The following is a 17,199-nucleotide window of genomic DNA, read 5'->3' on the forward strand; positions in this document are numbered from 1 at the left end:
CCAATGGTACAGAATTAGAAGACACAGAGACAAAACCACATAAATACAGTCACTTCATTCTAGACAAAGGAGCCAAAAACATACAATGGAGAAAAGATGGCCTGTTCAACAAATGGTGCTGGCAAAACTGGAAATCCATATGCAGTAAAATGAAATTAAATCTCTATCTCTCACCCTGCACAAAACTCAACTCAGAATGGATCAAGGACATAGGAATTAGACCAGAGACACTGCACCTAACAGAAGACAAAGTAGGCCCGAATCTTCATCATGTTGGCTTAGGATCAAACTTCCTCAACAAGACTCCCAAATCACAAGAAATCAAAGCAAGAATCAATAAATGGGATGAATTCAAACTAAAAAGCTTTTTCTCAGCAAAGGATACAATCAAGAATGTGAAGAGAGAGCCTACAGAGTGGGAGAAAATCTTTTCCACACACACTTCAGATAGAGCACTTATCTCCAAAATTTATAAAGAACTTATAAAACTTTACACCAAAAATACAAAGAACCCAATCAATAAATGGGCCAAGGAACTGGACACTTTACAGAAGAAGACATATAAGCAACTAATAAATATATGAAAAACTGTTCAACATCTCTAGTAATTACAGAAATGCAAATAAAAACAACTCTAAGATTTCATCTTACTCCAATTAGAATGGCTATTACCAAGAACACAAACAATAAGAGATGTTGGCGTGGATGTGGGGGAAAAGGCACACTTTTACATTGCTGATGGAGTTGCAAATTGGTGCAGCCACTCTGGAATGCGGTGTGGAGAATCCTCAGAAAACCTGGAATGGACCCACCTTTTGATCCAGTTATCTCACTCCTCGGTTTATACCCAAAAGACTTAAAATCAGCATACTACAGTAACACAGCCACATCAATGTTTATAGCAGCTCAGTTCACAATAGCTAGATTGTGGAAACAACCTAGATGTCCTTCGACAGATGAATGGATAAAGAAACTGTGGTATATATACACAATGGAATATTATTCAGCCATAAATAATAATAATATTATAGCATTGGCAAATAAATGGGTGGAATTGGAGAATACCATGCTAAGTGAAATAAGCCAATCCCAAAAAACCAAAGGCTGAATATTTTCCCTGATAATTGGAGAATGACATATAATGGGGAGGGGGGGTGAGAGAAGAATGGGGGAACTTTAGATTATGTAGAAGGAAATGAGAGGGAGGGAGGGTATGATAAATGGTGGAATGAGACAGACATCATTACCCTATGTACACGTATGATTACACGAATGGTATGAATATACAACCATAGAAACAAAATGATGTACCCCATTTGTGTGCAATGAATCAAAATGCAGTCTGTAAAAAATTAAAAGATAGATTAAAAAAAAAAGAATGCTATAATGAACCCAGTACTCAAAATTTAAATTTGACATATTTACTTCATTTCTATTGGATACACTGCCAGTAATGAGATTCCTGGGTCTATGGAATGCTTATTCTGTTTTTCCTAAACCCTGACCAATTCACATTACTGCGAATAGTGCCCAAGAGTTCCCTTTTCTCGTATCTTCTCTAATACATCTTTTGTCCTTCTGATAATAGTCATTCCAACAGGTATGACTAGAGATCATATTGAAGTTTGACTTGCATTTCTCTGATGGTTAGTGATATTCAGTATTTTCATTCACCTGTTGAACTTTTATATATGCCTGTTTAAAAAACTTTCATTTTCAACTCCTTTGTCAGTATTATAACAATTAGGTTATCAGTTCTGCTTTTGTATGAGTTCCCTACATATTCCAGATATTAACCCTTTATCAGGTCTATGGTTTATAAATATTCTCTCCAATTCTATACACTGTCTCTTCACTTTTGATTGTTTCCTTTGCTGTGTAGAAGCTTTTTAGCTTGATGTAATCTTACTTGTCTACTTTTGCTTTTGTTGCTTTTACTTTTGGGTTCGTTTCTATACTATCACTACCCAAAATGATGTCAAGAAGTTTTTCCATGTTTTTTCCTGGTAGCTTTACAAATTTCAGGTCTTACATTTAAGTCTTTAATACATTTTTAGTTTATTTTTATAGTGCATGAGAAAAGGTCTAATTTCATTAGTCAGCCTATGGTCCAGTTTTCCCAATACAATTTGTTGGAAGCCTGTCCTTTCTCCACTGTGCATTATTCAAAATCTTAGAAAATATCATTTGACCATATATATGTGGATTTATTTCTGGATTCTCTAATTCTGTTTCATTGATCTGTATGTTTGTTTTAAGGTACCATGTATTTCAATTACCATAACGTGTGAAATTTAGGCAGCGTGATGACTCCACATTTTTCCTTTTTGCTCAAGACTATTTTGACTATTTGGGGTCTTTGGTGCTTCTGCCTAAATTTAAGATTGTTTTTCTACTTCTATGAAAAATGTCATTGGGATTTTGATAGGGATTTATTACACTGAATTGGCATACTCCTTGGGTCATATAATATTATTAACTCCTACAATCTATAAGCATGGTATAGCTTTCAATTTATTTGTGTCTTTCATTACTTTCATATTGTTCTAGTTTTCAGTATACAGATCCTTCACTTTGTTGGTACAATTTATTTCTAAGTATTTTATTCTTTTGATATTACTGTAAATGAGACTTTTCTTAATTTTGTCTTTGGATGTTATTAGCGTATAGAAACGCTACTGATTTTTTAAAGTTAATTTTGTATACTGCAGATACTAAACGTTTCTTAGTTCTTTTTTTTTTTTTTTGGAGAGAGATGAGGGTCATCTTTGGTTTTCTGTATATAAGAACGATGTCATCTGCAAATAGAAACAACTTTACTACTTATTTTTCAATTCGAACAACTTTTTTCTTTCTCTTGCCTAACTATCCTGTTTACAATTCCAGGACAATATTGAAAAGAAATGACGAAGAATTAGCATCCTTCTCCTGTTCTGATCTTAGAGGAAATGCTTTCATTTGTAAAAGTGAGTATAATGTCAGTTGTGGGCTTGTCATAAACAACCTTTATTATGTTAAAGTACATTCCTCCTAGCTTCATCTGTTGAGAATTTTTAGCATAAAAAGAAAGTGAATTTTGTAAATGCTTTTTCTGCATCTATGGAAATAATCACATGAATTTTATCCTTCATTGTGTCAATGCTGTATGGCACATTTACTGATTTTCATATGTTGATCCATCCTTGCATTCAGTAACAAATCCCACTTGATCGTGGTGTACAATCCTTTTAATGCACTGCTGTGTTTGGTTTGATATTAGTTTGTAGAAGATTTTTGAATCAGACTCTTTGGTCTGATTAGGATATCGGGGTAATGTTAACCTTTTAAAATGACCTATAAGATGACTTTGAAAATGGCTTCTTTTTCTCAATATTTAGAAGAGATTGAGAAGACCAGTACTGATTTTTCTTCAAATGTTTGGTAGGATTCACCAGTAGAGCCATTTGGTCTTAGGTTTCATTTTCTTGAGAGGTTTTTGATTACTGGTACAATCTCCTCCTTCATTCCTGGTGTGTTCAGATTTTGTTTCTTCCTTAATAAAGTCTTTGTAGGTTGCATATTTCTAGGAATTTATCTTCTTTCTAGATTATCCATTTTGTTGTCATATTACTGCTTAGAGTATTCTCTTATGATTATCTAAACTACTGTAATATAAATTGTAATGTCTCTTCTTTAAGTTTTTCTTTTGAATCTCCTTTTCTCACAGGCTAGCTATAGATTTCTCAATTTTATATTTTTAAAAAACAACTCTTTGTTTCATTGATCATTCTATTGTTTTATTATTCGTTTCATATATCTTGCTATACTCTTTTTTCCCTTCCTTTACAACTTTGGGCTTAATCTGTTCTTTTTTAGTTCCTCAAGTATAAAATAAGGCTGTTTATTTGAGATCTATCTGTCTTTGTTCTTAACATAAATTGTTAACATATTGCTATAAACTTCCCTTTTTAAATTCTTTCACTAAATCTCATAAATTTTAACATGCCATGTTTACATTTTCATTTTATTTATCTTTTGATTTCTTCTTTAATCTATGGATTGCTTGCAAGTATCTTATTTAATTTCCGAATATTTTTAGATTTTCTAATTTGCCTCTTAATAATTTAGTGTTTTATACTACTACGATCAGAAAACATACTTCAGATTATTTCAATCTTATTAAATTTGTTAATACCTTGTTTTATTTCCCAACATAGGATCTATCCTAAAGAATGTTTTATGTGTACTTGAGACAAATGTGTATTCTGTTGCTGTTGCAGTGCAATTTCTATATATTCTTGTTAGGTCTATTTGGTCTAAGGTGTTGCTCAAGTCAGTTGTGTCGTTAATGGTACTGTTTGGATGATTTATTCACTATTAAAAGTGAGGTACTGAACACTCATTGTATTACCATCTACCTTTAGATTTTATTAATATTTGCTTTATACATCTAGGTATTCCAATGTTGGGAGTACATTCATGCTATTATTAAACACTTCTGATAAACTAACTCTTGTTATTATACAATAATTTTCTTTGTCTTATTTTAGACTTAAAATTCTACTTTGTCTAACGTAAATACTGACAACCCTGCTCTCCTTCTGTTGCCACAGGACATCTTTCTCCATACCATCACTTTACGGTTATATGTGTTCTTAAAGCCAAAATGGCAGGCTCTTCTTTTAATCCTTACATTGTAACTATATCTTTGTTAATTTTTTGTTTTAAATTCTATTTGCCTTATGCCCATATTAACTTTTTCTTGGTTAATATGTAATCAGTCTGAATTCAAGACACAATCCTATGTGTTCATCTTTCAAGTGTTGTGATAGGCAATCAAAAGGCCTCATGGTGGTGGAGCACAGTGGGGTGCCCTTCTCATACCAGAATTGGTGCCCAGCCAGTACATTTCAGTTTTCTAACTGCAGATACTCAAGCTCCCCTTCCTAGGCCAGTCATGCTTATGTATATCTCCATTCCTAGACTATCCAGGAGCCTTAAGTGAGACACTGACACCTTATTGGGGAACCTTGGCTGAGGCACTTTTTCCACTCTGACTCAGAATTCCTCCACCCCATCATTTCCAATAAAGGCAGATACCTTTAGGGGGCTCCTTCATAGTAAGATGATTTCACTGTCTGCAGTGAGTATCACTTGACCCTTACTCAATATTGTTCTGGGGGTAAAAATGAAACATCAGGGTGCTGGCATCTGTTCTTGGTCTCCTGCTTATACACTGACCACTGACGTGGTATAAGTAAATAAAACACGGATTGTTACTTTCATTTCTACTATTTGTTTTAAATGCACCTTGAAAACTGAAAGCTCAGCAAATTGGTATTGTACAGAGATTGGGCAATTAAACAAAATGCTATTCTAGAAGAATAAAAAGCCTGATTGAAGGTCTCTCAGGGCACTCATGGAACGTCTGGATTTTGCAAGAACCTAAGGATCCCATGGAGCATTTTATCAACTGTTCATGGGAAGCAGATTCTAAGGGGCACTTTATCAGTAAGCTGCTAATGGTCTTGGGGAGTGCTTACAGATTGTTACAGAAACTTCTGGGTTACAGATGGGGCCACCAGTCCTTCCTCTAAGTTCCTAATTCCCAGTCAAACTTTCTGCTGGATCAAATAAGAAATCCAGAAAAGAAACTCTAAAAGTGCTAAGTTTCCTAGCCATTTCTTACAGTCCTATGACAAAGGGATCAAAGACAGTTGGAGTCCCTGAAAGCTGAGTTGTACCAATAACTATTAACTCTGAATGAGTGTATAGTGTTGATAAATGACTACAACTTCCATAGTTTAGCTATAAACATCATTAGTAGCTCAATTCATAATAGCTAAACTACGGAACCAACCTAGAAGAACAGAATGGATAAAGAAAATGTACACAATGGAATATTACTCAGCCTCAAAGAAGAATGAAATCATGGCACTTGCAGGTAAATGGATAGAGCTGGAGAATATTATGCTTTGTGAAATAAGCCAATCCCAAAAAACCAAAGGCCAAATATTTTCTCTCATATATGGATGCTGATCCATAATGTGGGGGGAGGGGGATAGGGAAGAACAGAGGAACTCTGGATTGAGCAGAGGGGAATAAAGAGAGGGGAGGAGGTGTGGGGGTTGGAAGGATGGTGAAATGAGTTGGACATCATTACACTATGTGTATGTATGACTGCACTTATGTATATGACTGCACAACTGGTCCTGAACAGCCAGAGGAATGAGAATTTGTGCTCCATTAGTATACAGTGCATCAAAGTGCATTCTACTGTCATGTATAACTAAGTAGAACAAATTAAAAAAATCAGGGTGCACAAAGTTCACTTAAGAATGTGAAGTATATTTATTGCTGTCTTCTTTCTACAAAAGGTCAAGGGACCTCTTTTTTATGAACCTGCTTAAAAACACATATAAATCCAATGTAGCTTTCTTGATAACGGAAGCTGCTTTATAGCTACTGAATAGAGAAGATCAGTCCAGCAGAAATTCTGCACACAGTAAGTTTGAAATTTCCACTGAAGCTACATATAAAGTAAAACAAGGTTCTCCTACGTCTTACAGTTCTCAAAAATGTAGGTAAAGTTGAGAATATGGAGAATATTGTTCTTTCCTTGAGCTGAATTTAAGTTTGAATATTTAAGCATCAGTTAAAAAAACAAACTTTAGGAGGATTTTAAAGTAAAATACTGCTAAAAAACTAGAGTGCTTGGAATTTTGAGGAAAATCAAAAATAAATCCTATTACTGCAAGAAATTTCAGACTTCTCCAAAAATGAATTAGCAACTTAAAAGTTTCAAAGATTTTAAAAAAATGACTAAAACTTCAGTGGAGGAAATATATATGGCCCTTCAAGATTGCTTCTCTGCAAAGGTCTCAAGACATCCAAGAAATTTGATAACTACCCTTTCAAGATATAGGAGATAATCTTGTCCAAATCAGTGATGCCATACTCCAGACCTCTTTTTCAGAGTGTTTTGTTAGCAGACAGCATCAGGACAGGAGAGCACAAGAAGGAGTAGCAGCAACAAGGACACCACCATTTAAATATAATCTGGATGCTAGACAGGTCTATGCTAGATTCGGTGGGCTTCAAGAAGTTGTGGTGGTAGCTACTCAAGTAGAGTTTATCACTTCCTGCCTCAAATAGATGCCAAGATTAAACAAAAGTGGCCCAAGGGTGGCAACAGGTACAAACTGCCATGGTACGAAACAGCACTGGGCATGGGGAAGCCATCTGAGCTGCTTGCCTGAACTTCTCAGGTGCTACATCCCTGTTCCTAAAGAAGCCAAGGCAGTGCCAGAAACTGGTCCCACTTATGTCTGTGCCCAGTCACTACCTCAGGAGTTCTAACCAGGAAACTAAAACCATAGATAGATCTGAAGAAAAAATAAAATATAAAATCTTGTGCTCTTGGATACGGGGTATCTCTTCATTTATTCAATCTGTTTTTGGTATTGTAGTTTTCTATTCTTATTTTCAGTGCCTTTAAAGTGTTTCCCAGTTTGTCACTGAATGTTATCCAGTGAGAAAAACTGCATTTTATTAGAGTATTAAGTTTGTTTACACTTAATGCACATAAACATATCAATATGATTATGTTGAAGTCTCCCATCTTTTTATTTATAGTGTTTCATGTGGAGTTTGTTTTGTTTCTTGCAGTATTAGAGATTGAATCTAGGATCTTGCAAATGCTAGGCAAATGCTCTACCACTAAGCTACATCCCCAGTTATCACTCCTTTTTATTTTTTTGAGGCAGGTCTTACTAAATGGCCTAGGTTGGACTCAAATTGGTGGCCTCCTTCCTCAGCCTTCCCAGTAGAAAGAATGAAATATCTGGGATTACGGACATGCACCATGTAGTTTGTTTCATCTATTTTTATTCCTGTGTTTTTCCTATTTTCTTCTGTAATTACAGATAAGTTTTAGTATTATATTTTAATCCTTCTATTGGCTTCTAGCATTTCTAGAATGCTTTGGGCATTTTTAGCTGTTCCTCTGGAGATTACAATATGTATCTTAAACTCATCTCATCCAATTTAAATTTGATACTATACCACTTAAAGTAAAACAGAAACATTTCAACAACATAGATCAATTTATCCTTTTATATGCTATCGTTGTCATACATACACACACACACACACACCCCCATCAATTTATTAATGCAGTGTTATGATTTATTAATGCTTTACTCTCATGTCTTTCAAAATAAGTAAGAAAAATAATAATCCCTTCTAGATCAGGAAACCTCTTTCGAGGAATAGTTTAAGCCTAAATGTATAATATGAATTTTGTGCTATTTATAATATCTGTTTTAACATTAATATTTTAATTAATATAACTACTAAGTATGAGACATATCATTATCTGAATTTGTTTTATTTATGTAATGTTTATATTTTATTTTATTAGCTAACTATTTTAAAAATTTAGCATGATCATAAGAATAGGAAAGAAAAATATTTCTGCAGAAACTCAGAAAGGAGCAGGTTCACCTGGTTCTTCCAATATTATCTTAACCAGTCTTCCATCTACCAAATCCACTGCTTTCAATCAACTGTACCACAATGATGATGCTAAAAATGTAATCATGATACTGCTCTCAGGAATATTTTAATGGATTCCCATTGCCTGTGAGACAAAACCCATACTTCTTGGCATTGTGAACAAGAACTGCCTTCTTTCCTCTCCAGTGCCATCACTGCTCTAGCCACACAGAAATGTAGTTCTCTGAATAGCCTAGAATCAACACATGTTAATTACTTGACCTTAAGAACTTCAGAATTTCATTTGCTTTTCAAAATTCAGCTCCTGTCACACTCTGGGATCCCTTCAACTCTCCCTTTACTCTAGGTTAGGTGCCTTTCCTCTGTATTCCTATAGTTCTCCTGTTTATCTCCATTAAAGCATGCATAACCTTATGCTGTATTTGTCTGTTGATCAGTTTGTATCCTCACAATGAACTCATTACAGGCAGAGTCTGTGTTTTATCTGTTAACCCTACTACCTAAGAAATATCAGGCACTCCACAGAAATAGTATTTGGAAAAAATATAGTAAAATAAGTACATTTGCAAATTGCTTCAGTTTGCAAATTACTTCAAGTTACTATTATCAATTCTTTCCAAATTTCTAAATATGTTCAATATGCAATTATTTAGCACTTGTAATGTGCCAAGTACTTAGGGATATTACATTTTAATAGTGAAAAGTGGAAAGAAGATAGTATAGATTAAACCAATAATGAACTTATACTATATCTTCACAGTCATAAAAAGTTAATTCTTCTCATTCATACTTGATTTCCATTATAGTAATAATCTGACTCATTTTGCTAATATTAAAACTTAACTATTATGCAAACAAATAGAAAAAAAAAAAAGACAGTGTGATAACATACCAAAGATACCATGGCCCAACCAGTCTTATTATAGATGAACTCCAAGTTGTTCCTTCTTAAATAGAGCAATCCACCAACAAGCGATACTAAAAGGGCCAAAGCAATGGTGCCAGAGTAGTTGGGTGGTCTGAAAACACGAATCTGCAAAAATGAAATGAAAATTTTAAAAATGAAGGAGAAATACTAAAGTTTTCTTCTGCCCATATACTAGCCCTTCTCATTGTGGTTTTTAATGTGTTTCCCTGAGGAATGATAGAGTTGAGCATCTTTCCATGGGTTTATTGTCCTTTTGTATATTCTTACAGAAATGTTTATTCAGATCCTTGGCTCACGTCTAAATGGGTTTTGTCTTTTCATTATTGCATTTAAGAACCTTACCATATATTACTAGATATAAATCTTATCAGAAAAATGATTTGCAAAATATGTCCCCACATTCTGTGGCCTGTTTACTCACTCTTGATGATGTCCTTTAAAGCATAAAGGCAATTTATTAGAAATAGATACCACTGATGGAAGCTCATGATTTGTAAAGTACATATAAGATCTTGGTTCTAGTAACATTTCCTTACTAAAAGGAACCAAGGTTCTTTGGAGAGGTAAGAGTAAATGAGTAGATACATGAAGAGTCTGGAGTAAATTGTTAGGTCAGAAAATAAGACAGTACTTAAAATGATGAGCATTGTCAAAAGAATACAGGAGCCAGCATGAAGGAGCTCCAACTAGTGCAATATAGAGTAATTTAGAACCAAATTAATTAAGAATAGAAATAAATTACAAACAACGGGGGAATAAGTTTTATATTCTTTTGTGATATCGTCAGTCACATGGAGGTACAGAAGTTCAAGAAAAAACCAAGTTGATCACACTCAAAAGTCCTTTAAAAAAAAAAAAAAAAAAAAAAAAAGGCATCACACACCATATGAGAAAGATACCAGAAGTGATCAAGTGACAGAAAATATGATCTGTACAATTTTCAAAGACTTTGAGCTAAAGGTGGTGGTAATCTCCAATTGACTAGTACCTGGCCTTGGAATGATTAAGGCATGGGAATAATATACCCTCAGAATTTATAGGACAAATATAGGAGATAATTAAAATAAAACATGATCTATATAGTATTGTGGCTAAGAAAGCATAAGCAGAATCCTATATAACTAAATATCACTAAGATCAAATGAGAATCATTCTTTGTAAAAAAGTGAGATAAAAATTCCATTTTCCAAGTGTCAATGTGTCTAAAGGTCAACAGGCTATAGAAATGTTCCAGATTAAAAGAGAGATAAGAAAGATCACAACTAAATGAAATGACTTATTCTAGATTAGATCTTGGAAGGTGGGAATATGTTATAAAGAATACAACAGTCTAATTGAAATTAGATACTAGGATCTAATAATTCTAATATGGATAATTGCAGCTCAAATAAAAGTATTAAATTTTTGTAAACCTATGAGATTCACACTTTGTACTGTGCTTATGTATTTTTAGGAGATACAATTCATCTTAATTATTTTCTCAGGAAAATAAAAATATCTGTGAATGTGTAAATGTGAAGACAGGGAAAGAGACATGAGAGTGAGGAAGAAAATAAGAATCATAAAGCAAACGAGGTAAAATAAAATGGGTGATAACATCATATAGGTGAATGATGGCAGTACCGTACGAGAGACAAACACCTTAGAATAAATGTGTACAGACATTCTGGTAAAAACAAATGCTTCTATATGACCTACAGTATGAATATACTTTTAAAGTAACTGGTTATAACTGTTCAATTCATAAAATATTGATAATATTAGGGAAAAAATACCTCGAAGTCCTAGATGCTATTGTTAACATTTTGGTTCCTCTCCTTCCACAATAACCAGTCTATTTCAAACTATAACTATTTCAAAACTATTTCAAACTTTTATGATTTTAAAATACTCTAAATCATACCATAAATACTTTTAAAATTACATTCTCACTTGGTAGACTGTGAGCTTCATCTTATGAGAAATATTGCAAATCATTTTTTGACTAAGGCATAGCACATTTACTGAGTCTCTTATTTTTTAGACATTTATTTCCACTTTTTTCCATTAAAATGAAAGTTGTTAAAAAATTTTCTTTAAGACTCTGAATCATACCTAATTATATCCTTAAGTTTCTAAAAGTAGAATTAAGTTAAACTACTAAAAAAAGACATATAACATATACTGTTAGAATAGTTATACCAATTTACAGTTGCAATAGCAGTACATATAAGTAGGTATTTTTTCATATAGTTCATATATTCTTTTCCTATTTGCACAAGATAAAAAAAAACTGCATCTTGTTTTTAATTAAATTTCTTTAATTGCTAATACTATTAAACCACTTTCATTGTATTTTTCATCCTCCACAATTACTTTGGGTCTAACTCATGTACTTTTTATTGGTTTTTAAAATGTCAATCAACTATTGTTCTAAAAACCAACTGAATTCAACTAACCAAAGTTTAGCTTATCATTTATTATCTATCAAAAAGTTTCTCTATGCAAGGAGAAACACCCATAGAAAAAAATTTTAAATCCTACAGACTTATTAAAAATGCTCTAATAAGACAAGCTAATCAGTCTATTATTACAACTGAGGGGAATAAAAGCATACATGAACGTCTGTTCTGTCAGCAATCCACTTTGCTAGCTGTTCAGCTGCAAATCCAATTCTTTGAAGGTCAAAAGTATCAGCTCTCTTGGGTCTGCCTTTTGGAGGAAAATGCATAAATGTAGGAGCAGAGTTCATGTTGAGCTGTAAAACATGATAAAAAACACAAAATATCATCCCGAATTATCTATTGTTCATCTAACATTTTGTATTCTTTTGCATGAATTTTGGGAATATAGCCTTTATTTAAAAATACAAATGGCTTTTGAGGGCTTACTTTTTGTTTTTATACATCTCAATGCACTACTGAATGAAAAAGAATTGGTAAATTTGACTGACTTCTCTGAACTCTCACATTTAAAATAATTATTAATATTCTCAACTGTATTCTCTACATTTTGACACTCATTTCATTCTTTATCATTCTACAATTCTGTGATTAAGGTAAAGAAAGTAGTGACTGAAAGTGACAGAAATATTGTGATTTGGCAATACATAAATTATTTGCTTCTTAACCAATTATTGGAATTTGGCAAAAATATGTATATCATGAAATTAATTTCAAACATATTACAAGTAGATTCAATTTCCCATAAAACTGAAAAATCTTTTCTTTTTGTAGTAATGATCATTAAGCAACAGAAACTGACTTTTTTTTTTTGTCTAAATAACTTAAAATTATCCAAGATTACAAAAAAAAACTCTAATACAGTTTTTTTCTATTCAACATGTCTATTAATTCAACTGTCTTAAAATGGTTATCACAGAAATGTTTTCTATCAATTATGTGAAAAGTATGCTAAGCAGAACATTACCCTATGGTATAAAAAATACTTGTTAATAATATGAAATCTAAAAATATGTATTAGATTAATTTGTATTGAGGAGCAAACTACAAAAATATACACAGATTAACATTCTGCTGCCCAGCAATTATTTTTAAAAAGTCTTAAAATGAAAGGTCAACAGATTTCTGGCATTTGACACTGAATATAGTTCATCATTTCCTCTTTTTCTTTTTTTTTCTTGTAGTGCTGAGGATTGAACCCAGGGCCCTGTGCTTGCAAGGCAAGCACTCTACCAATTGAACTATATCCCCAACCCATCATTTCCTAATAATGGGAATGAAATCAAAATCAAAATTACACACATTAAATTAAATTAACATTAACATTAAATTAAGAGTTGACATCAAGATACAGATACAGTAAAAGCTTGGCTACCCAAAGCAACAAAGTTTACAGTCAGTACTAAAACAGCTTGTGCCTTATAAGTGAACTCTGACTATAGCAGTCATATGTATGAGATAGCTCCAAATCACTTTACATAGCTTTACACAGCTCACTACAAAAGAAGGCAATACTCAAAAGAATCTATTCCAAATATTTCTTATTTTTACTATTTCAAATACAATCAAATGTTCATTATTTACCTCCATGTTATCTACATTAGTACTTTAATAATACTACCAGTGAATACCAATAGTTGGGCCAGGTATGTGGCACACACCTGTAATTCCAGAGACCCCAGGGAGATGAGGCAGGATGACTGGCAAGTTTGAGACCAACCTCAGCAACTTAGCAAGACTCGGTGTCAAAATAAAAAATTATAAGTACTGGGGATGTAGCTCAGTGGTAAAGAGGTCCTGGGTTTAAATCCCCAGTACCAAATAAAGTAAAAAAAAAAAAAAAAAGATAGTTGGTCCATGTTAGCTGATTTAAATGTTTTTCCTTTCTAAAATTCATATTTAAATACAAATGCCATTCTTGTAGTAAGAGGTGGGATCTTTGAGAGATAACTAGGTCACAAGAACTCTACCTTCCTGAGTGAGATTGGAGGTATTATACAAGAGAAAGTTCACTCCTCTTGCTCTCTCTGTCTTTTGCCATGTAATGTCATCATAAAAAGGCCCTTGCCAGATTCTGGCACCTTTATATAAAACATTTATATACATTTATGTTCATTATAAACTATTTAGTCTCATATACTCTGTTACAGCAGCACAGAATAATAAAACATTTAAGCAATTAATTTTTCCAAAGGGATACACGGTTTATTTTTTTGAAGTTTCTCTTCTTGCTCTTCATTCCTGTACCAAAATTTTTCATTTTTCCTACAGAATTTAGCTTTAACTAACTTCTGTAAAATAATAATAATATTACTAACAATAGGGTAATTTGGGGAGATTCTGTGCCAGTATTATTGAAGTATTAAATCACTATAATGATTTAATATACATTTATACACTAGGAACAGAATTAACATATATTATGCATTTCATTTTAATCTTCCCAAAAGTCCTAAGAGATAGGCACTATTATTTTACCTCTCACAGATGAGGAGATAGAGGCTTACAAAAAGAATTTCACAATTTACAAAGATCACACAGCTAGCTATAAAGAGGTACGGTTTGGATGTGGACTCAGGTTTTCTGACTCTACACATTTCAATGCCACTCTATCATGATGCTTTTGGAACTATCTCCTTTGGATGAAAATTGCAAATTGCACATAATTTTTTTCAAAAATAGCTTCTTATTAAAATTTTAAGCTAGTTCACTATAACATTGAATTACAAAAATTCCTACAATATGCTACAAACATGACACAGATTAAATATCACATTTATATGAGAAATGTCACACACACACACACACACACACTGTACATCAAGAGTCTACCTTATTCCATTTTCCTGCAGTGAGCTTTGCTCATTAGGGATATTTAGTAACTTTGCTTAAACTGAAAAAAAGCATGGAGTCACTGGCTTCTTTCTTTCCTGTACTTCTCCTACTCTAGAAGTTATTCATTTGTGTTTTTCTCAATGGATGCACAAGAGAGACTATAGTCAACATCTAAGTATAATATTAAAAGTAAGGAAGTCCCCTCATTCTCCCTCTATTAGAACAGAAAAATATATACTAAAGGTTAACATTTTGTTTTTTGTTTTTTTTTTTTTTTTCAGTCATATAATTCAAAGACTTCCTTTGAATTAAAATGTAGAAATTCTTCAAGGCCACACTAAGCAAAGTACAACACAGATCTGTTTTGTAGCTGCTTCTATCACATTATATCCATTAACCCACTGGTCTATCATCAAACACTTAGCCTCAGCCATTCTCATGAAAACTACATGTAACTGAAGTAACATTCTCAAGTTTCCCGAACAAGTTAGAAATTAAAAGTTTCTGTACTCTTATTAGTTTTATCTTGAGATACCAAATTATTGCTGACAGTGCTTTAAAATATCAATTTAAAGAAATATTTCAACAAAATATGACTCACTGAGAAAGAAAATAAAAGCATTAAAAATCCGTTAGCAGTTCTCAAGTGGAAAAAAGTACATATTTCCCCACTTTTGCAGAATAAAATTCCTCATAAAAATCATTAACTTCTACAACTTTTATGCATTTCCACATTTAAAATGAAATCCTTTATTGCTATGCCAGGGGCTAAGTTTTGGAAATGACAATGCAGATCTATATTAAGAATTCTGCAGAATCAAAATTAACCTGAGGAAAAGTTTTCCTCAAGTACAGCCTATAGTCAGCATTCATCACAATCCTAGGAATAGCTTTTCCTCAGTCTCTTTAAAAAAAAAAAAAAAAATTGTGTGTGTGTGTGTGTGTAATTAACTGTCAACATTTTAAAGACTGAGAATTTTCATATAAAATTCATATTTGAGTCTTTTTATGAGAACTTCATCTTTTTACATGCAGCCTACATTTCTTCAACAAAGCTACAGCTGAGTTATTTCTCTCCCACTGTGATCAAGCACATTCTCTTCAGTTGCTTTAGACCTCATCCATATCCTACTGTTCCCCAACAATGAGAATAAGAATGGGATGTACAATGTTTTGGTAATTTTGTTTCATGTAGTATTTAGAAGCAAAGGGAAACATGAAGTTCCTAATAAAGATTTATTTAAAAAAAAAAAAAAGACCAAGTGTAGGGGGTTTCCAAGTCCCCCGTGGATGAGGGAAAAGAGTTTCGGTCTGAGAACAATGGTGCCAGTGATCAGCTAATTACTAATAAACTTATCTAATCAATAAACACAAGAGCCAATACTCTTTTCAAATGGAAGGGGGCGTGATGGATCAGTCCATACCAGATCTGGTCTCCCAACAGGATGGAGAACCCCACCTTCACCTCTTCACCTTTATTTATAGGCCCACAGGTAAAGGGGCTAAGACCAGGAAGGGCTTCTTCTGTGAGGAACAGGATGGGGAGGAGTCGGGGAAGCCATTTGCTTAGAGAATTAGCATTTCCTCAGATAATGAGTCAACTGTTCAGGACCACCTACTCTTCAGCTGTCTGAAACAGTCTCCCCTGACTGCCAGTTCCTGCCAATATCCCATGGCTCAGCCAAGCCTGATTCTGCTAAGCATGGATGGCTCCTCACAACCAAGAAAGACTTTGTCTTAATAAAAACAGATGAAAACCTATTTATTTGTGAAAGTAAAGCTCCAATATATTCAATATGGTAAGAATATACATAAACAAAGATAACAATGAAGCTAATTCATTTAGTGCACAGACCTAATCAGAATAGACATTTAGACGTAAAGACTTGGCTCTAGTAGTCGGATTGGATACAAATGACTATTTGCCAATATGGTAGATACTATTCAAGTATGTAATGGATAGCATTTTGATCTGATAATCTCTAAAACCAATTCTCCTGAGAGTCTATAGCAACGTATAAATTACATGAAAATAATATTTGGTTCTTATACAATTTTCCTTTACTACTTTATTGAAATTATATATTAATGTTTTTCTTTATTATTTTATTGTTAAATTATTAGCTCCCTAATCTGAAAGCTGCTTATTAGGAAGAACTATGCATGTCTTACTTATCCATTTATTGCTCCTACAGAGCAGTTCTCAGATATAGTTGATGAATAGATGAACATAAGGAAACATTCTAAATACAAATAGACATCTGACATAAAACAACCAAAATAAATTTATGGGGAAGAAATAAGTGAAGACTACTAATGGGAAAAGTGTACTAAAGGCGAAAAGTAAGGATTTATTTTCTTCAACTAGAAACTGGCAATGATGAATAAATCTGGAAGCAAATAAGCCAAAATGCCATTTACTATTAGAAATAAGAACTAAATGCTTTTTCATGACCTGGAGTAGAGCATTATGCCAGTGTCACATTTGAGAAAAATGAA

The 17,199-nt window shown here is 33.1% G+C and overlaps 1 protein-coding gene across 8 annotated transcripts in view; it reads right to left on the reverse strand.

Annotated features, from left to right (window-relative positions):
• The window catches only part of TUSC3 (tumor suppressor candidate 3), a 333,190-nt gene that overhangs the window by 216,401 nt on the left and 99,590 nt on the right, over positions 1-17,199 (reverse strand). For all 8 annotated transcript variants that reach the window (XR_013764209.1, XR_013764210.1, XR_013764211.1 and 5 more), the window contains exons 4-5: positions 12,021-12,161; positions 9,389-9,529 (exon numbers count right to left, since the gene is read on the reverse strand). Coding sequence is in view for 5 of the 8 variants with exons in the window: in XM_079142765.1 (XP_078998891.1) it covers positions 9,389-9,529; positions 12,021-12,161 (282 nt within the window). In the remaining 3 variants the exon portion in view is untranslated. The remainder of the gene's footprint in view (positions 1-9,388; positions 9,530-12,020; positions 12,162-17,199) is intronic.

This window comes from Sciurus vulgaris, assembly GCF_902686455.1.
Source record: "Sciurus vulgaris genome assembly, chromosome: 5".
In the NCBI taxonomy this organism is placed as follows: domain Eukaryota; kingdom Metazoa; phylum Chordata; class Mammalia; order Rodentia; family Sciuridae; genus Sciurus; species Sciurus vulgaris.